Source organism: Plecotus auritus (assembly GCF_963455305.1).
Source record: "Plecotus auritus genome assembly, chromosome: 7".
In the NCBI taxonomy this organism is placed as follows: Eukaryota; Metazoa; Chordata; class Mammalia; order Chiroptera; family Vespertilionidae; genus Plecotus; species Plecotus auritus.
The window spans coordinates 25,850,819-25,877,211 of NC_137774.1; the positions used below are offsets into that span (position 1 = coordinate 25,850,819).

Here is a 26,393-nt window from a genome sequence, read left to right on the forward strand (position 1 = left end):
GAATCGGACCGTGACCTCCTGGTTCATAGGTCGATGCTCAAACGCTAAGCCACGCTGCCCTGGCTCTCTCCATTTGCACAATATCTAATGCATTACTTTTCTTTGTTCTTTCTGATATCAAGTCATTGATAACCACCTATAGAGAGAGGCAGGAGACATGTTCTCTTCCCTCTTTGAGGCTATTTTCTAGAAGAGTGTGGGACCAAATTCTAAGGGATTATCTGGAACTTCTTCATAAAATTCACTATCAACTGATAGGATTTACTTTTGTAGTTTCACCTCTCGAGCTTATCGCTGACTCATATTCTTTCTACAATTTCAGTGCAAGCAAGATTTTGACTTCTAAGAATCAAACAGAATGCTAATCTTTTTCCAGGAGAGAAAAGTATCCCCGGTAGATGGGAGCCTAGAAAATGTTAGAAGTGCTTCTATGAAGCAACTTAACAGTATCCAATTGTGTTTCTGTTCAAAGCATAGTGCAAGTAAGTGCACATGGGTTGTGGTCTGTTGCAGAAAATATAAAACATTACAATGAACCTCAAAAATCTAATTGATCAGTTTCCTGACCTACACTGTCATCAAAAGAGTGATGTCATGTTCATCTCCACCTCAAGGTGGACAGTATGAAGAATAGTCTTTGAACATGAAGGCCTATCCCCCACTACACAGGGTGGGTCACCAGCTGCTCCACAATAACAACGTTACCCAGCAAGTTAGGACAGGAGAATAGAATAACCATATCCAATTGATGCTGCAAAGGAAATTCAAGGAAACAATGTAACAATGATGACTATATTCATATGTGGATAAAAGAGCATGAATTACAGCCACTGTCTTCAAATTTTCTTATGAGAGCCTTTTGCAATAAGTTATATTTGTTCTCTCAACATCTAGCCATGTATGAAAATAAAAAAGTCATATAACCCCTCCTTAGATTTTGAAGACAGGTGTTTCCTTTTGAGAGAGTTGTAGTAATCATAATAGTTTTGGGGTGAATGTGCAACTAACTATCTTACATAATGACTTAATTTTAGGAGTTGCCTTTTATTCCACTTTCAACTGTATCCAGAGGCCAATAAGTACCTATAAAGAAATGGTAGACACTTCTATCTTCTTTTGTTGTCCATAAGTTAACACAGAATTAAATAATAACTGGACTCAGTTCTCCCTGGTGAAGTGCTCTTTAAATATTTGCTGCCCCCAGAAAGCTTTATTGACATTATTGGTGGTGTCTGTTTTTCTGTCGTAAGCTAGCCAGTTTCCCATTATATCTCATGATTAATACTTGTGTATTTCTGTGAAAAACATTTTGATAATGCTCTAACCAATGCCATTCAGTCTCTTGGGACTCACCCCAATAAAGAGGTATCCTCTTAACTCCCCCTAACTTCATTTACTATCATTTTTGAAGTCTTTTATTCTATCTTAGTCTCGAGGTGATGTTCTCTTTCACCTTGTACACTGCTCTCAGAAAAACAATATACTTTCCTCCCTCCTCTGTCTGCTGCCCCCACATAATCCACCCAGCCTTACAGATCTGCTGTGGTGGGGCCTCTGTGTCATGGGTAGTGCAGATTCCTGCTTCATCTCAAGGGTTTTGATTCCTTCCCCCATCACCCTCTAGCTGCCAGCTGTGAAGACTCTTACCTATACCTCCCAAACTGCTTAGAAAAGAATCTGGCCCTCCTGGCCCCAGTGCTGACCTTGACCCCTTCCCCAGTCCTAAGCAGCCCTGGAAACTGAGCCCCTGGCACCTAATTCATGCCTGATACTCTGACTTCCTTGCTCTGGCCTCAGGAGAGAGAGAGCACATTCTGAACACTTCTTTTGTGTCGGCATCTCTGTGAGGTGCTTTGGAAGGACTCCAGCCAGGCATGGAAGGGCTCTTTGATAATATCTGGCGGGTGGGTAAGAAATTTGGGCACCTGGCCAAGATACACATTGCCTGTAATCGTTAACTCAGTCTGTAAACAGTTCAAACGGCACTGAGAGGCCGTCAGTTATTACATTAGAAGCCTTTCATCTCTCTTGCTTAGAAGCCAGGCGTCCAGCATTGGCCCCCACTGTGGCCATAGAAGCCATGGTACTCTGTGCACAGCCAGCGAGGTCCAAGACCTGCAGGGACATACAATGGAACCTGCTCCGAATGACTGATTCCAGACTTTCAGCTTTGGAGCAATAACTAAATCATTCATTTCCTTCATGCTGTACCTGGTTGATGCTGGAAGCAAAAAAGAAAAAAAAAAATAGGAACAATCAAGTGGCAATAAATACATAGCTATCAATAATTGAATCTAAAAAACAAAATAAACGAATAAACACAGCAGAAACAGACTCATAGATACAGAGAACATTTTGACGGTTGCCGGATGGGAGGGGGTTTGGGGGATGGCTGAAAAAATTAGCTGCTTTTCCTTCATGTTTCACACTCCTCTTCTTTTGCCTTTTTCATTAAATTGCTAATTTTGCCAGGCACATGTGGAGTGTTCTCGGCACTTAGAAAATGGAACCATTTCTGAGTAGAATTTTGCCGAGGTGGAGTTATGAGACCTGCCTCCCCAATGAGTACTCTGGTTCCAAAAGATGGTGCAGGAAAACCAAGCACAATGGATTCTAAACATCTTAATTGCGGAAGATCCTTTGTTGATGAATATTTTCAATGATGTTCAGATTGGTTTGAAGGCGATGGTTGCTGAAGCCATTTGTTCACATTGTGCAGGAGCGAAATTTAGATTAGGCCGTAGGTTTTAAATAAGCAAGGGAGTAAAATCCTATACTCACTATATTCAAGGTTAGCATCGAAGACCCAGGTTTTGTCCCTTACACCAGAATCCCAAATGTAAAGCTTCTAGAGGACTCTTTTCCCTTACGAACAATAGCTTAGCACTTACCCCACTTACTTTAACTGAAGGAAATGATAGAATCTTAAGACATTCTCCCTCCAAAAAACAAAGTTTGGAAGTATTGTAGACTGCCTTATACATTGAATCCTCACTTAATGTCTGATGGGTTCTTGGGAACTGCGACTTTAAGCGGAACAACTTATAACGAAACCAATGTTACCATAGGCTAACTGATATAAACAAGAGTTAAGTTTCTATGGCATATTTCCGGTTACAAAAATATCACCAAACTTCTAAATAAAGACCCAAGACACTTTTAAGTTAAACAGCTAATAAATGTGAACCATCCATACATTTAAGAAAGATGAATAAAAACAAATAAGGTCATTCTTTCCCACGCTGCTTATTCCAGTTGCAGATGGCCATAGCCTATCCCAGCGGTTTAGGGTGCAAGGTGGGATAGGACACCCTTCTGTCACAGGGAACACACACACACACACACACACACACACACACACACTCGGAGAGACTGGAGCAATTGAGACACACCAACGACCCTCATGTGCACATCTTTGGGAGGAAGCAAGAACACCTGGGGAAAATCTACACAGACATGGGGAGAACATGCAAACTCCACACAGTGGCCCTGGCTGGGAATCAGACTTTTTTCCTCTCTCATCAACATTATAAGGAAACAAAGTTGAACAAAATGCTGCTATCTGAGGACCTGCTATGTAATTAGCTTGATTGGAATCCTCATAACTTATTAGTTAGAAAGTTCTGATCTCATGCCGCTTGTTTTCTTTGTTTCGTTTTCTATTTTGCTCAGCGTTCTGGGTCGCCTTTCTATTCCCTTTACATGTTTTTGGGGTTTGCCTCTGTCTTACCACCCACGTTTTCTTTGCCGATTCTGAATGTAGCTCTGGAGGAGCAGGGATAAAAGAGAAGAGAAGGTGTGGCATGAGGACTTGCACCCTTGGGCTCCATCGCGAGCTCTGCTTCTGATTTACCCATTGGCCAAGGGTGAGCACTCCAGCATAGCCTTTCTCTTGCCTAGGATGACTGGTACCTTCCCCTACTTCACAGAAAAAAAAGGCAGCTCAATCTTTAGAGCAGAAATTAAATTCTATAGAAGAAAACAGGCACTAGAGCAAACTACATCAAGTTTCTTTACCATTTGTTCGTGGTTATTTGAAAGGATGTGTTGGATCTCATTTATGCAGTAGAATTGTAGAAATGCAAAAGTTAGAAGGTGCTTTGACAGAGAAGTTCTGAGGCATGCTATCTGATCCACCCATTTCAATGCTCTGGTTAATTCTGAGGTCATTTACAGGTTCATGGGAAATAATGGAGGAAGCCCCTGCTCTTCTATCTGCATATATAGCTTTTCTTTTGGGAAACCATCAGTCTTGAATTTTAGCTCCCCGCCCTCAATGCTTTTCTTGTACATGTAGTAAGGAAGCTGCCTAGAATTATTTAAGTCCCTCTAGATCAGTGGTTCTCAACCTTTCTAATGCCGTGACCCTTTAATACAGTTCCTCATGTTGTGGTGACCCCCAACCATAAAATTATTTTCGTTGCTACTTCATAACTGTAATTTTGCTACTTTTAATGAATCGTTATGTAAATATCTGTGTTTTCCGATGGTGTTAGGCGACCCTGCTAGCGGTTCTCAACCTGTGGGTCGCGATCCACAGGTTAAGAACCGCTGCTGTAGAGCCTAAGACCATCGGAAAACACAGATATTTACATTACGATTCATAACAGTAGCAAAATTACAGTTATGAAGTAGCAATGATAATAATTTTATGGTTGGGGGTCACCACAACATGAGGAACTGTATTAAAGGGTCGCGGCATTACAAAGGTTGAGAACCACTGCTCTAGATCAATGGTTCACAAATTTTAATATGTATCAGAGTCAGTTTTAGAAAGCTTGTTAAAACATAGTTTGGTGGGCCTTAGCCTCAGAATTTCTGATTTAGTAAGTCTGAGGTGAGGCCTGAAAATTTGCATTTCTAACAAATTCCCAGGTGAAGCTGCTGCTGCTGGGTCCAGGGGACCACATTTTGAGATCCGGTCTTCAAGGGTACTGCCTACTTTATAACCACGATGACTTTAACAGATTGACTGCCTTCACATGGCCAGAGCATCCAACTTGTGTCACAGGGACTGTGGCTTTAATGTCTGAAATGGAACACTTAATTATGAGAGATTTGTCCTACTTGCAAAGATTAAGTGACCTGAAGGGTACGTAATTTACCTACAGGCACCTGGCAAATGGCTTACTGACTTTTTCAAGCAGGTAGGAACTTGCTTTAGGGAAATAAAAAACAACAACAACAACAACAACTATTAGCTGGGCTATAAAACAAATGATATGACATAAAGAGAATAAAACCAATGCTTTTGATTGGTTTTTATGTCATCCTCAAAAAAGAAGATTTCAAGATTTCATTGCCTTTAGAAATTCTCATTTTTCTTTTTTCCACTTTCCAGAGCTATGGAACCTCTTAGGTTGTACATTAGCTTACTTAAGAAGCTAAGTAATTTGAGTTTCACTCTAGCGTAGCAGGCTACACAGCATCCTTCCTTCTGGATTTATTGTAGTGGGACCAACTCAAGTGAAGCAATAACCACAAAGTATACTTTTAATCAGATTCACTTATGCAGCCATTTAATGTTTTCTAAGTGTTTTTATGCATTAAACTTAACATTTAAAATGTTACATCCATAATACTATATCTGAAGATGTAAACAGTGTTCAGCAAATTTGTATCTGCAGCCCTGTCTTTTTGCTCAAACTCCAATTCTTATTTCAAATTGCCTGTAGGATTTAAATGTTCATCTCTAATTCAGTATTCCCAAGACAATTAAAGTTTGCTTGCTCAAAATTAGCTTCTTTTTCCAATATTCCTTTTTTTTGTTTTTTGGTTGATGCAACATCCCCCCTCTCCAATTGTTCAGATTTAGAACCTTTAATTCCTTTGTGCCTACAGTTCAATCTACCACATGTGCTTTCTTCATCATTTCTTCAATTCATCTCTTTGCCTTTTAACTGTTACCACCAGAGTTCAAGCTCTCAGCATGCCAGTACTAGATTACTGGAATAGCTTTCTAACTGGTTTTCCTACCACCAGCTTTCTTTTCATTCCTCTGTAGTTTCTGCTCTGGTACTAAATTGTTCTGAGGGCCTAACTTTTATCTTGGCATTCAGTGGCCTTCAGAATTTGACCTGCCTCAGCAACCTAGACTGTTTCTGCAGATCTATTTTTCAGTTATACAAGTCTTCATGTACCTTGAAAACTTGAGAGAAACTGGTCAAGAACCCTACTTTTTTCTCTCACTTGGCCCTTGTTTTTTTCCAAAGTCTGTAGCTGGGAATTTCCCAAAATCCATTTGACAGGAGCCTATGGGCCAGATCCTGCTTGTTTTACTTATGTGGTTATTTTTCTCCTATTTGAGTTCTTCCTTCCTTAAGGTCTAGCTTAAGATCCATCTCCCCCTCAAAGCCCACAGGATCTATTGGGTGTACCACCCAATGTGACACTTGATAATAGTCATTTGTACCACCATTTTATTTGTGAATATGTAGATGTTATCTCCCAGTAGGACTGTAACTCCTGGGAAGGACCTAACAATTTTGGGAAGAAGGTAGGTTTTTCATCAAACACTAGGCCAACAAAGTGGCCAGATTTCAGGCCCATTCTGATGTGCCATGGGGAAATCTCCATGGGTACCCATCCAGGATCTTTGTATATATATATATGTTTTTATTGATATGAGAGAGAGAGAAAAAGAGAGAGAGAGAGAAACATCAATCAACTGCCTCCCATACATACCTTGATTGGGACCAAACCCACAACCGGGGCATGTGCCCTGACCAGGAATCGAACGGGAAACCTTTCAGTGCACTGGATGATGCTCAACCAACTGCGCCATACCAGCCAAGACTCAAGTGACTACATCTTGACAAGGAACATTTGGGAGCTATTGATCTTCCCTGTTACAAAGGGTTTGGGGGGAAATTGCAGTAGCTGCTGTTTTAGGGGAAAAGATGGCTCCAGAAACAGGCCTAGTAATGTCCAGGCTAAGAATAAACTCAGTGATTGACAGCAACTCCGCTAGTTAGGTGTTTGGCTAAGAAGGGAGTTCAGCCTCTGAAGCATTTCAGGTAGGTGTGGGAGTAGCAATTAGATACGCTGTTACATTCTGAGGTAAGCCTACCTAAAGGCAAAAGCATGGCCTGATGACTCGGTGATTACTCTGCTCTGTAAGTACGCACTGTCGGCATCCCCACACTGAGGTACCCACCCGAACAAACACTAAGAAGAGGCAAAGGAAAGTGCCCAGGACCTAAGCATAGTCACTGTGTCAACAGCAATATTAGATAAGGTGGACTTTATGGACAGGGGGTAGTGGTGAGGGGAAGAGTTGATGCACCTGTGGTTAGTGATTCAGAAACTTGGTGCCACATTATATGGCACCATGAAACCACCTCGTGTTCCAGCCACCCCATGGTGGCTGATGTCATATAATTACCCATTTGCTAACTGGGCCAAAAGGAAATACATTGGATGAAAGCCAAAGTAAGGTATAGTTAAACCTCTTACCTGAACCACATTTCGAACCTATGGAATCAAATGGCTTTTTGGGACTCCTTTTTATACCAGTGAAGCCAATGTCATTGTCACTCTAACAGTGGTTGATTTTTATAGGTATCATGCATTTTTGTTGGCCTATTCCAAAGACAAATATGTTCTCATCTAAATTTATTTTAATGAGCTCCCATGGCTCATACAAGTTGCCAAATTAGGATATCTCAAACAGGAACAGGGTCCAGACAATTCCTGAACTAGGAATTGGCTGAACTAGGACTGAACTTAATCCTAGACTGACTCAGCTTCTCTGTTAAAGTTGTTTGAAATTCTGATATTCCGCCAGAGATTGTTTCTAAAAAGTTCTCAGTGTGAAGTATGAATCACAAATGAAAGGACTCTGGGGAGACCAAAAGCTCAAGCTTTCAATATTAATTCAGCACATATTTATTGATTGCCTTATGTTAGGGCATTGTGCCATGTGGGATATAAAGAAATCCCTGCCCTCAGTTTAGTAGATAAGAATATGAGGCAGAAGGTGAAAAGTGCCATACGATAAATACAAACAAGTTGATTGGGACATTTCAAATGAAGAAGAGTTTCTTCATGCAAGAGGTAGCATATAAACTTGCTTTTGAAGAATATGTAGGATTTTAAAAAGTGGCAGCATAGGAGTAATAGACAATCCAAGAGAAGTGAGAGAATAGTGAGTAATATACTTTGGTTTGGACAAGTAGTACAGTACCAATAGGAAAGAAAGGGGAGAAAGCTAAAAAGGTAGAGGGGAAGAGGAAGGAATTAATACTTTTTGAGTGTCTACTATGTGCAGGAACTATGGGTACTTTAAATATGTTACTTCACTTCATCTCTATAATGATCTTCTTGGGTCGGTGGTAGTATTTGGATTTTAAAAATTTATTTTATTTTATTTTTTACCAATAAGGAAACCAAGACCCAAGAGGTTAGACCACCCACTCAAAATCACACTTGTAAGTGGAAGAGTTGAAATATGAAACCAAGTTGTCTAATTCCACAGCCAGTGCAGAACCTTGATTTGATAGGCTGAGGATGCCGAATTTAATTCAGAAGGCTGTGGAGAGCTTTTGATGGTATTTGAGTTGGACAGTGATATGATCAGTGCTATATTTAGGAAGATTGTTCTTGCAGAGACATATAAAGAGCCTTAGAATTGTGAGAGACTATAGAATAGTTACAACAAGTCTACTGTAATGGTTCAGACTCCAGAGATATAGAGAAGGTATATTTCCAAAGGCAAGTTTAAGTAATCCTATATAATAAAAGGGTAATATGCAAATTAACCATAACTCCGCCACAAAGATGGCAGTGCCCATAGCCACAAGATGGCAGCGCCCAGTTCTCTCAGTGCCCCCTTCGGAGCTCCCCAGTCCCGGGGGGGAGGGGTGGCTGCTGAGAGCAGGCAGTGTGAGCAGCCTGGTGAAATGCTTGCTTCGTCGCTGTGGCAATGAGGCAAGCGTTCCGTGCCTGGCCGCGGATGGGCCGCTGGGCTGCGGAGAGCCTCTGGGCAGCAGGCACGGAGCAGCCAGGCCCCACAGAGAGCTACTGGTGCATGGATTCATGCTCAGAGCTACTAGTTGGAATCATAATGACCCTGAGGTGCTCAGCCTGGGTCTCTTGGAAAATGATGGTGTCATGAACAAAATCAGGTAAAGAAGGGTTATGTGTTTAGGGTGGCGTGCAGGGAGAAGATAGATAAGTTTGGTATATCTGAGTAAGACTACAAAGAAATAATGACTGCAGGCCTTTGAAGTGCAGGAGAATTTGGTTCTGGACAAAGTTGAGAATTCTCATGGAAGATTGGAGTGAATTAGAACCTCAGAAAGAGATAATAAAAATCAGAGACTATATCCTTATATTTAAATGAGAGGAAGAAGAACAGAAGAGAAAGAGGGGCAGTCAGAGAAGTGGAAGAATTAGAATAGCATTTGTGACAAAGATAAAGAGAGGAGAGTGTCAAGAAGGGGTATTCAACAGGTCAAAGTAATTTAGGGATATTTGTCTTGATTTAGCATCAACCCCTTAGGAAACAGCTGGCACCATTAGGTGCAGGTATGTCCTTTTTTCTTTATGCTTTTCTCTGTGATGGAGGAAATCAGGCAATCAGGGAACTGTTTTCCTATTAAAGATGTGTTTGGTGGTCACATTTTAAATTTAAGCTAATAGCAGCTCTTTGTTTTCCTGCTAGCAAAATAAAGAAAAATTTCAAGTCTTGCTCTAAATCATTGGAGGTTTAGTTCCCAAGAAGGCTCTTATAATTTTGGTGCTTCTGTTCATTTGCTCTGTGACTCTTTCTGTGGTCCATCAAGTCTCCTTTCATTGTATTTTTAGTACATGAAATCCACGCCCAGAATTCACGATCCCTGGTTGCAAGCCCAATATGCATTGTATTGTCTCTTCCACCTAATTTCTGAAATGGGTGGTACTAATAAAGGGAGGATAAAATAGCTAATGAAGGATTATAAAGCACTTTGTTAATATAAAATACAACATCAAAGCTGAGTAATAGTCTTAATTTGGGGTAAAGGGTTCCATTAGCAGAGTAAAAACAAAGAGGACAAAGGGTAGTGTTGCTTTGTACCTTGATAACAGTGTGCATATCAAAAGTGCTGCTATTGATCCTCACTGCCCTGTGAACTCTCAGCCCAGGAATCTGGCTCCTTTCCCTAGCTCTCTAAGTACTTCCCTTACCCACTGAGTCCGGTGATGGCACCTTCCGAATCTCCTGACAAATGCAAACAGAAACTGCTATTCAGCAGAGCCAACTTGATAACTGAGAAGATTCCTCTTCCATTTATCAGCACTTTGATTATCTCTTTGTATCTTGTACAATCTGCACTTAGCAAGAAAAATAAAGAGGTTTGAGCAATTAGGAAGTAACAGGGAACTCACAGTTCACAAAGAGCAAGTCCAGGGGTGTTTGGAATATTTGAGCATATGGCCTACATCCACTCTCAGGGCCAGAGTAGGCTGGACAGTTGGTCAAGCTGCTGGGAGGCTGAAACAAAGGAAAGGTGAAGATTTCAACTGAATTCTTTAAAATTTGGACTTCAGGTACATCAATTTTTCAGGGTATAACGGATGGAGAAAAAAAGATAGAATTCATCTCTTATTCCACTAAAGGTAGGGGAAAAGACCCACTCAAAAAAAAAAAAAATACCATTGGGAGTAAATCAAGTCTGAGTTTTTCTAGACTTTTCCAGGCAGATCACTGGTCAAATCCTCATAAAATCTTAGTAGGAACTGAAGTTCATTCACCTAGGACATTCAGCCAACACTATGGCATAGAGCCAGTGGCAGGCAAGAGTTTGAGTCAATTCTACAGGGATAAAAAAAAATACTTAAAATTGTTTTTAATAGTTTCTAAATGGCTCCTGCCCTGGAGGAGCTTCCCATCAGATCTGAGAGATAGACTAAAGGGCCCAAAATGACTGAAGAATACTTCCAAAGCAATATCGCAAGTGTAAGTAAGTTTACCATTCATTCCACATTCTCCCAGTATGTGAATACTGTGCTCTGCGGGTCTGTATTCGCTGTGTCATTTGACAAATGGCCCTAAGACCCCGTGCTTGAGCATGTGAATGCATCGCTGTATATCTACAGTCTGATTCGAGTCTCTTGAGAGCAGGAGCCCTTCCCATTTGTTGGTGGAGAGATGCTTTCTTCCCCATTAAGGATTATGCTCTACTCAGCACATTGATATGAGGGAGGACAAAAGAGTAACTAGGGACAGATGATTAAGCAGGGAGGGCGTCCGGAAAGAAGCGAGTTTTGCTCAGGGTTACAGGGGAGATTTAGGCATGATGTAAAAAGGGAGGAAGAGGACTCTGTCTTCCCTAAGAGGTCAGAAACTTATAGAAAGTATACAGAAGATTTCTGAAGAGAGAGCAGAATCTGAAAATAATCATATCCTGGTCAAATGGCAATGCAACCACCACATTTACTTGATCTCACATCTGTTTATTGAAACAGATAATTCATCATGCTTTTCCCCCACCCCACATCGACTCTGTGCCTGGCATTCTGCCGAGGAATGAATAAGACCCAGTCCCTGACGTGAAGGGGCTCAGGGTCTGCTTTACAGGGAGGAGGAAAGGACTCATATATATATATATATATATATATATATATATATATATACACACACACACACACACACACACATATATATATATATATATATATATATATATATATACTCATATATATATATATATATATATATATTTTTTTTTTCTAGGACTCGTATATTTTGTTAAACATCTCAGCACCAGGCATTCTGCTGGTGGGAATGGGTAAGAGGGTGGGTCACAGTGGAACACTGACTGACATAACTAACTGTAAAAGTGTCATTTAATAATTTTGAATATATCACTTTAGGGGACTATGGGAGGAAGTGTTCAGTTTGGGGCTGACGGCTGGTCAGAGGATTAGAGAAGGACCTAGTTTGGGCTGGGCTTGGAGGTTGAGGGCAAAAAGAAGTGGGGAGCGGCAGGACTTAGAGCAGGGAGCTCTGGCTCACAGGGGAAAGAGAGGTGCCATGCTTTTTTCCTCTGTAGAGCCAAGGAGACAGGGAAGGTTCACAGGGAGAGAAAGTAAAAGGAATTCAGCAGAGAACCAGCTACTTTCCCATTTTATACATTTTCTGTAAAAGATTTCTTAAGAGCAAAGACTGTTGTGTTTTTTTTTTCTTTTGTTGTTTCATTCTCTGTGATGCCCAGACCTCTGCCCTAAGAGGCCACATCCATATCTTACTCTTCAGTTCCTAGGAGCTCGAGGGATGCTGCTATTAGGAATGACTGAAATATTCAGAGGATGGAATACCAAGTGGCACCAATGCCAAGATATCCAGGCACCATCCACAGAGACCCAGGGAAATGCTGAGTCCAGAATGGCAATCCCTCCCTGGCTCTCACAGCATCATCCCTCACTTTTTCTTTTATCCCCTGCCTGAAGGCTACACCGTGGGTGGGAATAAAAATCTACTCTCCTGTTGCATCCAGGCAGCTGCCAGAAGTCTGTTTGCCTTGTTCTTTGCTGGCAAATCATTAAACAGTCCCCCCAAAGCAGGCCTCTTCCCCAGGGCCACCCCATGGACAGGGATTCAGAGCTGTGGTCAAAGGGCTGTCAGCAGTCCGGCTGGAGCCCTTGGGCTTTCTCCAACACAAGCCTCTCTTGACTGTTGCCTGGTCTGAACAGAAGCCTCCTTGGCCTAATCTCAACCCCCAATGGCTTCTGAGGAGAGACTCGGGGCATCTGAGTTGGCTGGTGACTTGAATAATTTTGTCCTCCTCCTCCTGCTGTAATTCTAAGTGTACTACCCCCTCCATCCCTTCTATTGTTTCTTTATTGAAGCTCAGGCCAATGTTCCATAGTTTTTCCACTTTGCGATGTCAATGCAATATTGTGTGTTACTGCCCAGCAAACTCCATGGCTTCACCCCACCTCCATCTCCACACACAACATGACAGATGTTGGATGCAATATCTGTCTTCAAAGGGCTTAGAAGCCAGTTATGGAAGACAGCAGTCAATATGGAGCAGAGTTTGCAGGGCAACTTGAATTCCCTGCCACCTCTGAGCAGGAGACTAGGCCTGAAAGACATGGAGTGTGTGTGAAGTAACTAGATGAGTTTAGCCATTTCTCACCCTTGCATTGAAATCACCACACTTAGCAACGCTTGAGTAGCTCTGCTGTGCCTCTGATCTATTTAAAGAAATAACCTCATCTCCTCAAGTTTCATTTCTTTGGTCCTTTTTTCCCTCCCCACAAGGATTGACTGGGTTTCGTCTTTGGCTTGTTCAGCATTAACATCATAACCTAAATACTAACTTAAAAACAAACACTACTGCTTCCATCAGGTTTCTAATTCTTGTCATCTCTTGCATGTGTTTGGCTGGAACAAGACTAGTAGCATCATAGAGCACACTGTGAAAAGCCTGTTTGCAAACAGCCCATCGGGTTAATGTGAGAGTCCAGTTACCTTCCTCATTGTGGCCATGCCTAGGAAGCTCCCTGGTAAAAGCCTTCTTAGACCTTATCCTGCAAGTGTGAGTTGTAGGTATTACCCCTAGCAGTACTATCACCTGCATCAAGACCTCAGCCTTTCTGCAGAGGACCACTTTGAACCGGGCAGCTAAACAAGGTCCCTCAAGTGGGGGCTCTATATACTATAGAGACTATAGCAGTGGTTCTCAACCTTTTTAATGCCGCGACCCTTTAATACAGTTCCTCATGTTGTGTGACCCCCAACCATAAAATTATTTTCGTTGCTACTTCATAACTGTAATTTTGCTACTATTATGAATTGTAATGTAAGTATCTGTGTTTTCCGATGGTCTTAGGCTCTACAGCAGCGGTTCTCAACCTGTGAGTTGTGACCCACAGGTTGAGAACCGCTAGCAGGGTCGCTTAAGACCATCGGAAAACACAGATATTTACATTACGATTCATAACATTAGCAAAATTACAGTTATGAATAGCACCGAAAATAATTTTATGGTTGGGGGTCACCACAACATGAGGAACTGTATTAAAGGGTCACGGCATTAAAAAGGTTGAGAACCGCTGGTCTATAGGATGAAGGTCAGTAAGGTGGCAAGATCTCCATGGGGTGGTGGTCTCTGAGTGGCAGAACTCAAATGACCTTTCAGGGCCTCCTCAGAGGATTCTTGGTGGTCGGAGCCCTGAGTTCCTCACCTGGTGGAGGGAGGGAGTTCAAACCACAAGATTGGCATGTTTTCCAAGGCCTTGACCTTCATGTGCTTCAGAACTTTGCTACCCTATTCCATAGCCTTCCTTCCAAAGAGCACTGACGGAACTAAAATGATAGTTGATGGGCTCTCTCTCCTTTGCTCCTAACTTTATGAGTAGCTTCCTGGTGTCCCTTTAACTAGAGGTCAGGACAAGACCTATTTCTATATAGAATATAATGGACAAAAGCTCTACCTCTTGGCTGGTTGAGATTTTTCTCCTTCTTTCTCTCTGTCTGGTTACTCCTGAGTAAGCTCTCTTCTCTGATACAATTTATTTCAAAAGCAACTAATTTCTTCTTTCTCCTCCCTTTCTTTTTCCTGCTTATAGCTCTGCTTATGACCCTATAACCACACAAAGACTTCAAGCAGAGTGTAGGGTTGGAAAAACCCTACCATGGGGGTTACCGGAAGGTAAAGAGGTCCAGTTGACGCCATGGAGCTTGGACACAATCTGAGACAAGGATAAGTGAATTTTTAAATTGAAGAATGAAGTCTTCAGTGTGGGGTGATTCAGTGAGGGAAATTGTAGTCTGACTGAATGACCATTATTTGGGTCTGAGCTTAGCTTCTGTGACCTCTAATTTCAGGGCACACCTTTCTCATCCTAAACAAACAGGGACTATTCACTGGGAAGGCATTCTGAGCAGCGTCTGGGTCTGGCTGCCTTTGTTGTGGCTAGAAGACATGAGATAAGCCCTAGGGGAGAGGAAGGAAGCTTGAGGTTGCTGGGCAGAAAGAGCCTAGGCCCGGAGGGAAAAGGAGCAGACAGACCTTGCTCCTGTCTTGTTGCTAAGAATTATTCGAGTTTGAAAATTCTAGAAATGGAGGTCCTGAGGCCCTTGATTCATGCATTAGAATACTGGGCTAACGTTTGTTGTACCACACAAAATACTTCCCAGCATGCATACCTTGCAGGGGGGCATGTGGAGTAGACAGGGCACTGGGATTGAGTTCAGGAGACCTCAATCTCCTTGATCTAATTGTGCAACCGTGGGCAGTTTGTAATGCGTCTCACAGTCCTCATCTTTAAAAAGCAAGCTTTGAACATCCCTTACAGGTGTGAACCAGGTCCAGCCCTTAGCAATTCATATCTCTTTTATAAACCGCATGGCAACTGGATTTAAACTGAGTATTGTTTATAAGGGCCTACAATATGCAAAGCCCCAGACTGGACCTTCCATGAGCTCAGTTTTCTCTCTCAGATTTTGTCACCCTGTTCCCCACTAGACAGGGACAGTGGCACGTTCCAGTTCTCTTGACAGCCCTCTTGCTCACCAGCGTCAGTCCCCTCCAGGAAGGTTTTCTGGATCAAGTAAGAAATACTAGAGGCCTCTGTCATCCATCCTCTACCTGTTAGTCCCTTCCCATCAGGTGGCCCACAGTTATTCTTCTTTCATCCCAACATTATTTTCTTTTCTATCTTAAAAAAAATTACACCATTAAACAGGACTACGTTTTCCTTGTAAAAATTTTTTTAGCAAAATAGACAACAGGAAAGTCCTCATACATTTCCCTAGCCTCCTGACTTAATTCATTAGGGAACTCAGCAATCCCAAAGAAGTAGCCACAGGCTAAGGTGAGGATGGAAATGAGGTCTAGAGGTTTCCAAACCCAAGCCTAAGCAATCACCAGTAGGATTAACCTGTGGATTAGTACAGACCTCTTTAAATAAAGGCCAGGTGACCAAACTGGGCCTCAGAGGCTGTTCTGGTGCTGGGAGCCGGAAGCAGCAACTCCAGGCCAATCTGGTTTCTCCCAACCCCCTCTCCACAGGAGCTTGACTTTATATTGCTGGTGTGTCCTGCTGCCTGAGATAAAAGTTAGGTAGTTCTAAGTTCAGGTAATGGAGGTTGCACAGGAGAGGATGATTATAAAATCTGAAAAGAGGAAATGGGGAGAAGGGTGCTTTGATGCCTGGCCAATGTTCCTGATTACAAAGGCAAAATTGTAGCAGGCAGTAAAGTTACCTGTCCAAGGCCTGGGTGAAGGTCTGTCTGTGGAATCAGAGAAGTAAGAGATTATTACAGCAGAGGTGGGGGGAGGAGGGTGGCTGGGAAACAGGAGACAGTAAAGAATTGCTCGCAAAAGCATCCCCCCTCCCCCCGCCCCCCTGCAAGGAGGAGGAGATGCCACGGATAAAGTAAGCCCAGCATTAAGTTCGGGGCTCAGTTGAGCCCTGGAATGCCCTTTGTGAGGAGGTAATGAGATCACATGGCCGCCTTCATGGGAAGGGGGCGGGCTGGGAACTGGAAGAGCTTGTTCAGTGGGTTTGGAGGGCGAGTGCAGGAGGGAAGTGACCGTGGACAATGAGCGTCCCTGACTGCGCCTCGTGGAACGCTGGCATTCAGAGGCACTGTTGAGATTGCCAAGGGAGGAGCAGTCAGAGAGAGCTCTGTCCCTTCCAGGAGTAAGGAGGGATGTTACCATTGCAAATGCAACAATCAAGACACCACTAGTCAGTGAGCGCTGGCTGTGTCACGCTCTGTGCTCGACATTTATATCCAGTATCTCTGGTCTTCGTGATAATCAGGAGGCATTTTGTACCCCATTCTGAAGTGAGGAATATGAGGCTCAGAAAGGCTAAGTAACCTGCCCAGGTACATGATGGAGTCAGAATTTTACACCTTAGGTCTGTTTTGGAGGGAGGGGGAAAAATCAGAACAAGTAAGTTTAAGGAGGAAGACAGAGACACAGAGAACAGACTCGAGAAGATGAAACACCACACACGCCACTAAAGGAGAGTACGCACGTCTTTACAAAAGTGTACAAAACGTGTGTGCAAAGCGGAGTTCTCAGCCAGAGAGGCCTGGGACCCTGAGAGCAAGGCTTCTTAGTTTGCCCCTTGTGGCAGCCTCTGGGACAGGGCGTTACATCTCCTGTGCTTTCAGGAAGACACAGATAAAGATAACGAATCCTTAAGTCTGAGAAGTTCCCAGGAGCTTCCCCAGCCCCACCGTCCCGAATCCGGCTCTCTTGGCCCTCTCCTGGAATCCCTAATGGGGTAGGTGGCCCAGGGTAGAAATCGTGTGCATCTTCATGATTAGGACAGGAAGCAGGTGCATGTGGACCTGTTTTCTCCCTGGGAGCTCTCTTCCCCACTGCAACCTCCTGGGAGGAGCGGGCAAAGGCAGCCTCTGTTAACCCGGGGAAGGAGAAGACAAACATGCCTTGGCCTTGCTAGGCATGGACAGCGCCCTGGTTGAATGACTTTTTGTGTGTGTCTTTAATCTGAAAAAACTTGAAAAACTCTCATTGTAAAAGAGTCAAACCATACAGAAGTGTAGTGAGTGTGGTTTTTCAGGCCACAAGTATGATTATACAAGAAATATGGTATTTTATTTTTATCAAAGTAAACCTGACTTCAAGGCCCTGTTCCACTAGGTCAGTGGTCGGCAAACTGCGGTTTGCAAGCCACATGCGGCTCTTTGGCCCCTTGAGTGTGGCTCTTCCACAAAATACCACGTGCGGGCGCGCACGTACAGTGCAATTGAAACTTCGTGGCCCATGCGCAGAAGTCGGTTTTCGGCTCTCAAAAGAAATTTCAATCGTTGTACTGTTGATATTTGGCTCTGTTGACTAATGAGTCTGCCGACCACTGCACTAGGTAGGTGGAGACTTTTGTTTCTGTGAGTGCTTTCTCACATAGAGTAGCCCAAACCGAAATATCTGAGGGACCCCTCTGATATTTGTCCATGCTGGTCACACAAATATGCCCAGGGCTCAAGCACAAGTATTCTCTTGAATTCCACATAAGCCCACCTTTTTCTTGCCAGGGTCTGACCTCCCAGGTCTACCCCTTTTGGGGCGCAGGCTACAGATTCCCACAACTTGGTGCTCTTCCTCAGGATCCCCCCCCCACCCCGCCCCCATCCCTCAGATTCCAGGGACTCTAACCCTTTGCCCCCACCCCACCCCCACTCCTTTCTGCCTTCAGGATACTCACGTTTCCTCAATGAGTTCAGTCTTTTGCGAAAGCCAGGAAGATAGGTCTTTAGCAACATTTGCTTTAGGCAAATGTGCCTAAGGCAGGCAAATAGAAGGTGAGGCTATCTTCTTAGAATGGGAAGAGGAAAAAGACACAGAGTAAATGTAAATAGTTCTCATTCTTTTTTATTCTTCCGCAACAGCAAAAAAAAAACCAAACAAACAAAAAAAAAACCCAAACCCAATATCTTAATATATTATCCTGTGATTGAAGTATTCACCGCAAAACACCGGAGCCTCTTTTCACCATCTCCTGTCTGGTTCCTCTTCCAAAACCACCATGATCAGGATTTTGGTGTGCATTGTGTTGTTTTTAAAGTTAGCTATCACTAATCTGGGTGTAGACCTTCAACGTTTAAAGAAGAAACCAGGTAGCAGGTACCAAATGGGGTCGGTGAGGATCAGTCATAGCCTGGGGGAGAGAGGGACATAGCAGACAACTGAAATACCATGGGGAAAGTCTATGATTGGGAAATACAGGTTGCTGAGGTGGCCCAGAGGAGAGGCCTCTAACCTCTCCTGACAGAGCAACAAATGCCAAATATGGGGACATGAAACAGTTATTTCTGGAGCATGGGCTGCAAGGGAGGAAGGAGGTGTGGGCTGCAGGGGAGGAAGGAGGTGTGGGAAGGGACGGTAAGCCTCCAGGCAGGCCATGGAGGGCCGCACCCACGCCCGGGGCAGACAGAGCCTTTTAAGCTATGGTTAAAAGCACAGACTTTATTCCAAGAGCTATAAGGAGCCTTTTAAGAGCTAATAGTGGAAGAGTGGCATACTCAAGTTAGCATTTTTTTACCACTTTGGCTTCAGTACAGAGAACTGAGTGGGGTGAGGCGACCCCAGTTAAAAGATTATTTCAGTGAATTGGAAGAGCAGTGATGGTGACCTGTATTAGGGTAACCATAGTGAGAATCTGGGAAAGAGGACAGATAAGAGAAATATCGAGGAGACAGAACTGTTACAATTTTTTGGTCATTGCACATTGGTGGTGGGGGTAGGGGCTGCAAAGAAGAGGAGACAGGGGGACAACATCTGAAGACAGTCATTCCAATCCCTAAAACAGGGACCACTGGAGGAGTGGTTTTGAGGGACAAAAGGATTAGTTCCGTTTTGAACATGCTACATTTGAGGCTTCTGCGGGCAGAAACGTCTAGGCTCTGCCTATTGGGCATATGAGTCTAGAACTCAAGAGAGGTCTGGGCTGCACATCTGTAATTAACAACCTCTGTGTGGAAAACTACCACATGGCCATAGGATTTTCTGGGGTCACCCAGGGACACCACGGAGAGTGAAAAGAGAAGAGGATCTAGGACAGAATCCTAGAAGACAACACTAGTATATCAGGGACTCGTGTTTGGGCCCTTATGCTTTAGGAATGTGGAATTGGAAAAGTAAAATTTCTTGGTCACGAGTTGAGGGAAAGTATCATGTTGTCAAAATCCAATGGAAATTGTTCTCAATTGTGTGTGTTTTTTAAACCTATCTTATATTACATTTCTTTTCATTTCTTCTGATTTTAGCTGCATACTCCTAGGCATGTTACTTAACCTCTTACTGCTTCTGTTTTGTCATCCTTAAAATGGAGACAATAATAGTTTCTGCCTTATTCAATAAATGTAAATTCTCCTCAACATCATCATCAACAACGGAGGGTTGACTATGTGGTTCATTTGGAGTTAGTGACTCCAGAGGATGGAGTCAGAGCTGGGTTCTAATCTTAACTTTGAGCCTCAAGCTTCTTTCTCTTTAAATGGGGATAGTCATACCTACCTCATAGTGAGATAGCATCTAAAGGCCCGGCCCACCAGAGGCATTTACTAAAGGTTCATTTTCTCCCCTTCCCTCTTCCATAGTCGTTCAAGACCAGGGCGGTCTGGTGACTCTGACACAAGTGTTTTCCCTCTATCTCCTCAGAGGCATCCTTCAATATATCACTATGGAGGTGTGGGTTGAGGGCAGAGAGGTAGTTAAATATTTGCAAATACTTCTCTAAACTGCTTTTCTCCAAAGTGACTTTCTCCCCTCTCCCAATTGACCCCCTGGTCAGTGAGAGATGTCTTGGTGTTATCTCAAGAAAGCTGGACCACGGGTAGCATGATGGGGTTGGGGAGGAGGGGACGGGTCAAGCCAAGCAGCAGATGTTTGTGGCTGCAACTTGTTCCTGAAGGAAGGCCTCACATCTTCTGTCTGTTCGAGCAATTGACTTTTGACTCCTTACCATACCAGACTGTCACTAGGGAGATGCTTCTCAAATGCAAGTCTGTGGTCCCTGCTCTGTGGTCTGGCTCTTGCTGACCTTTTCAGCCCAATCTCTTGCTTTCTCTCTCACACCAGACCTAATTCCCACAGTCCCTCCCAGCCCTGTGCCTGTGCCTCCACGCCAAGGGACAGGCTGCTTCCTCTGCCAGGAAGGCACTATCCCCTGCGAACACATAGCTTTTCAGTCCCCAGGAAGCACCGAAGCTCCTGCCCTCCTCCATGGGATCATTAGTCCCCCTCCTTGTGCCCTTCCTCAGGCCATTGCATGCACCTGCATTATAATACCACAAGGCAATATGTTTGTACACTAGTCGTCGGAGCTTCTCCAAGGCAAGGGCCTGTCTGATTCATCCTCAACTCCTCCATGTTTTGTACAGTGCCTGGCACCAGGGGACTCTTGTTGGTAGAATGAAGAAATGAGTGATGCATGGTTGGGCAGATGCGCAGACAGACAGACCAATGGAGCTTGTTGAGACAGGGGCTGCAGCTTCACTGAGGCGAGAGCACCCAGCCTGTGCCCCAGCCTTTTTCTGGCAGTGAGGGGTGTATACCCTTTTTTGCCCACACTAAACCGTGATCACTAGACTACTAGTCCTTAAGTTCTAGGAGCATGAATGGAACTCCCTCCAATCTCAACATCCCCTGCCCAAAGATTTTCATTCACGGGGATACAGTTCAAAGCAAGGTAGGGCCTATTTATTGAGAGCCTACCATGTTCCAGGGACTGAGGTGGCACAGGGACAGGAGATAGCCTGAAAGTGCTTTCAAAAAATGACTGTGTTGCCCTAGTCAGTTTTGCTCAGTGGATAGAGCATTGGCCTGTGGACTGAAGAGTCCCGGGTTCAATTCTGGTAAAGGGCATGTACCTCATTGCAGGCTCCTCCCCAGCCCAGGCCCTGGTCAGGGCACGTGCAGGAGGCAACCAATCGATATGTTTCTCTCACATTGATATTTGTCTGTTTTTCCCTCTCTTTTCCACTCTCTGAAAATCAATGGAAAAATGTCCTTGGATCAGGATTAAACACACACACACACACACACACACACAACTGTGCTTTTATTTTATTTTGTGTGTGTGCTTTTAAATCCATCATCAACATTGTCATCTTCATAAATTCAAAGTTCCCTGGTTCCTCTGATGGTTCTTTCTGGAAGTCTTTTTGACAGCAGTAGAGAGGGAAGAGTGGGCAGCTCTCTACTAGGAAGTCCCCTTTCTTGCCAGAATACATTGGGTTTCCACCATAGGATGGTCCAGGGCCACATAAATCCTACTTTGTTCTCACAGCACTCTGGGAAAATTATATTCAAACTAGAGGCCCGGTGCATGAATTCATGCACGGGTGGGGTCTGGCTGGCCCTGCCCTGATTGGGGCTGATCTGGGCCAGGCCAGCTGGGGGGGAGGGGACGCAGGAGGTTGGCCGGCCCCGCCGCCGCCTGGTCAAACTCCTGGTCGAACTCCCAGTCGAGGGGACAATTTGCATATTAGGCTTTTATTATATAGGATGGGTATTTGAATCACTTTGAATGAGAAGAGAGTACATAGAAGGGCTGTCTCATCCCTGTGATGAGGGGATCCTTTGGTCTCTGTTATCCCATTTGGGCCCACTTCCCCCTTGCTCATTGCTCAGCACCAGCAGGGCTGGAGGCTCAGGTCTTGGACTAGACCTCAGAGCCTTCAGAGATGATGGCTGAGCTGGCTCCATCCCACTGCATCTTTCCTGGAGGACAAGATGAGCCCCTAAGAATTTTGCTATTCAAGGGTTAACTCTTAGCCAAGCCACATCCCCAAATAGTCTCTTCTCCCTGTCAGCACCCTGCTTAATCTCAGATGGTCACAGGCAGGGGCAAAGGGGGATATTGAGGGGAGCAAGGCAGCACCGAGTAAGAAGACCCAAGCTCCAGGAGAGATGGGACTCTATGAGGCAACAGCTGCAGGGGGGCATCCCCAGGGGGCAGGTGACACCAGCAACACCCAGCACTGTCCTGGGCAGGGGCAAGGAGGGAAGGCAAGATTCTGGAAGCACTGACCTGGCTTAGTCTGGAGTTTGGTAGCAGGTAGATGAATTAGGAGGTGGAAGAGGCAGGGCTGGGGAAAGAGCCCTTTGTCTCTGACCTGTTTGGAAAACCAGGGCTTGAGGGTTGTTTGTGCTGCTTTGCAGCGGGCTCTTCAGTTAGGTCCCCCTTTCGGACTCCGACCACTCCTATCTGCCCCCATCTCCATGTGTCCTTGGCCCTGGCAATGACAATGGACACTTATTAGCTTACTGTGAGGCAATCTAATGAGAATGCTCCCTCTTTCCTAGCACAAGGCCCTGCCTGCTACCTGCCTGGAACCGTGGAGAAGTGCTTGGCTCTCTCAGCTTCCTCCCATTCCCTAGAGCAGGCATCCTCAAACTACGGCCCGCGGGCCACACACGGCCCGCCGGGTGCCGCTGCCTGTCCGGCTTAGCAGCCGACTCGTCCCGAGCCTGCAGTGCGCATAGGAATTTGTTCATAGTTGTTTTTTTTAAAACTATAGTCCGGCCCTCCAACGGTCTGAGGGACAGTGAACTGGCGCCCTGTTTAAAAAGTTTGAGGACCGCTGCCCTGGAGCCTCCCTAACCTGTCCTCTCTCTCTCTCTCTCTGCAGTCCCACCCCCTGTACCTATGCAACGCCAGTGATGATGACAATCTGGAGCCTGGATTCATCAGCATCGTCAAGCTGGAGAGTCCCCAACGGGCCCCCCGCCCCTGCCTGTCACTGGCCAGCAAGGTAGATTCACACTGGACCCCGCGTACCTCTGAGCGTCACCCAGCTCCAGGCTGTGAGGCCCCTGTGCTCCCCGGCCCCTTGTCTCCTAAGCATGCTGTGTGCCCAGCTCACTCAGGTTTTCCTAAGCCAGGTCTGAGAGGGGTGGAAACTCAGGCCTCTGTCCTTTCCCACTACCCACCTATGAGCAGAACCTTAAAAATTTTTTTTAATTTATTTATTTCAATGGATTTTTTAGAGAAAGAGAGAGAGAGAGAAACATCAATTTGTTATTACACTTCATTTATGCACTCATTGGTTGGTTCTTGTACATGCCCTGACCGGGCATCGAACCCGCAACCTTGGTGTATCAGGACAGTGCTCTAACTAAGTGAGCTAAGGCCATACCAGCAGAATCTTCTGTCACCTAGGGCATGTGCTCTATCCCATCTCCTCCCCCATCACCTGGAAGTTTCTGAGCCGCCACCCCTGCCATCATCAGAGCAAACAGGGTTGGAGGACTTTTCCATCCATTGGAACTGTTTGCAGGAACAGAAGCCATTGCCCCACCCTCAGAGAGTTCCCGCTCTTCCTCCCAGATTGCAAACTGGTGGCCTCGCATTTCCTTGGGGCACCGCTGGCTGCAGCTGGCAGCAGCTGCGGCCTTTCCAGACGTGGGCTGTCTGGTTGCGTGCTCCCGGTGGCCTGCCACCTCGCAGGCTCTGGAAACGTTTGCATCCATGACCCCCGCTTTAACATTCGTTACTGTTTTCTGTATGCTTACCATGTGCCAGGCGGGACGTGGGACTGATTCTTATATATATGGTCTCATTTACTTTTCACGACAATCAAGAAAGCTAGACATTATTATCCCTATTTGGCATATAAGGCGAGTGAGGATCAGAAGGTTTAAGTAACTTGCCAGGATGACACAGCTGGGAAGGGTGGAGCTGAGATGTGAACTGAGCCCTGTCCAGGTCTCAAACCTGGGCTTTCACTCTCTCTGCTCTGTTGCCTCCCATTCTGGCTGGGAAAACCGAACACATGTGAGTGTGGTTAGATGGTGCGGCACAGCCATGTGGACTTGGGGTTGAGGTCCTGCTCCCAGGCCCAGGTCCCCAGAGGATTTTCTGATCCTCCTTGAGGGCTGATTCCTAAACCACACGTCTTGAGGAAACAGCCGGGGTTCTTACGTGATCCCCTGGGGGCATGGATGTGGGCAGGGTTCTAAATGTAGTGCCCCCAGGTAGGTGAAGATGTCCTCCCAGCCTGGCCATGCGGATGCAGCAGGGACTCCTGGGGGGGGGGGGGGTGAACAGGGACACCTGAAGGAGCTGGAGAGCGTGGCTGTGCTCTGTGAGGGTCCTTAGGCAGCAGGACTGTGTGAGGCTGAAGCTGTCCTGCTTCTGGCCATTTCATTGCCCTTGCTTTATGGGCAAATGTCCTTCATTTATTCATTTGGTAGACAAGATGCTTGGTGTTAGGTAGTGATAATGTGCATGGAGATTGTGTGTGTGTGTGTGTGTGTGTGTGTGTGTGTGTGTGTGTGTGTTTGGAGAGAGGCGGGAGAGGGGGAGAGGGGAAGGAGGGCTCAGAGACGCTCGGCTGTTCCCCCAGAGGAGTGTGTGATTTCATATGCCTGTGAATACTTGGCACCCTGTCAGGACGTGTCCACATGGAGGCTTTCTTCCCGCCCCCAGAGCGGAGGAGCACACTCCTGCAGCAGAAATGAGGCTGTGCACAGACACTGGGAGGCAGGGAACACGTGGTCAGTGCTCTTGGAGCCACCGGACCTTGCTGGGCCTTTGTTTCCTCCACCGTAAAATGGGGCTTTTATTTCCTACCCCAGTGATTATGGTGAGGACGAAAATAGTGTATGTTAAGCAACAAATGGTGCCTGAGCTCAAACAAACATCTAGGGATTTAGAAGAAGCACCTTGGCCACTGTCCTGTGACCTCGTCTTTCTCAGCCTCTGTGGTCACTGCCCACGCTTTCTCCACGCCCTGCCCCCACTGCACTCTCCCCGCAGCTTCTCACCTAGCAGCTCCCCCATCACTGGGTGGGAACCTCGTAGGCTCTGCTCTAGCCCCAAGCTGCCCCACTGGTCAGGGACAAGGCTTCCCTCAGGTCTCAACCTTTGACCTGACCGAGTAGCTCCTACCTGGGATCCTCTGGCCCAGAGGAGGTCTGTGAAGGTAGTAATGTGGGCCTTTGAGCTCCTCCCAATATTTTAGAGTCCCACAGCCTTAACTAAAACATTCAGTTTTTGCTTTTGGTTGGAATTCTAACAGTTCAATGTGTTCATACAAGTTATCTCATAGGAAAATGTGATATAGATATACAGGTGCAGCTAATCAGGTAAAAAATATATATATATTTTAAAATTGCTCAAGAGGGGCATCGGTAAAGGGTGGGCCTTTGGTAAGGGAAGTTTGGAAACCACTAACCTCAATCACTTTGCTCTGACATAATCGGTTAGTGTCAGTGGTTCCATCACCATTGGCAGCTGAGGCTCTTGAACCAGGCATCCCTGCCTGAAGCCTGAAGTCTCCATTGTCCCTCAGTGTTACCTGGACGTTTTAGCTCACCTCTTGGAACCTCTGTTTCCTCGTCTGTAAAAGGGGAGTAATGATGGGACTTACATCATAAGGTAGTTATGGTCCAGATGGAAGCTTTTAGCCTTATGCCAAGCACGTAGTAATCACTCAATAAACGATTGCACCATCACTATTGTCATCATCAGCCCATGCTTTCATAGTGACGAGGTTGATTTTTTCTTTCACTACTCTCTCTTGATCTCTGAAACCCTCATCATAATTCTTCTGGACTCGTCCATTCTTGTCACCACCACTCCCTCTCCCCCTATCCAGTCACCCAAACTGCTTGCTGTATCTTTATGAACAACTCCACAGCCATTCTCATGATTACCCAGGCCTTTGTCACCTCTAGTCTAGTGCCTGGACTAGAGCAGTGGCCTTTTGCCTGGTGGAAGGAGCTGGCTCTGGGGGCAAGCAGATGGGCACAAACCCTGGCTCCCTTACTATAGAGACCACTATCTGATAACAGGGCACTCACCAGGCTGAAGTCCTGGGTTTCCTCAACTGAGGAGTAAATGAAATCATGGACACAAAGCACATCGTAACAGCAGATGTAATAATAACCAATAATTAAGGAATATATCGTGCCAGG

At 45.1% G+C, this 26,393-nt stretch overlaps 1 protein-coding gene across 2 annotated transcripts in view; it reads left to right on the forward strand.

Annotated features, from left to right (window-relative positions):
* Nucleotides 1–26,393, forward strand: part of RNF43 (ring finger protein 43) — a gene marked incomplete at both ends in the record, with an annotated part of 58,525 nt that overhangs the window by 19,422 nt on the left and 12,710 nt on the right. For both annotated transcript variants that reach the window (XM_080680046.1, XM_080680045.1), the window contains one exon: nucleotides 23,105–23,227. In XM_080680046.1, coding sequence (XP_080536172.1) covers nucleotides 23,105–23,227 — 123 coding nt within the window. The remainder of the gene's footprint in view (nucleotides 1–23,104; nucleotides 23,228–26,393) is intronic.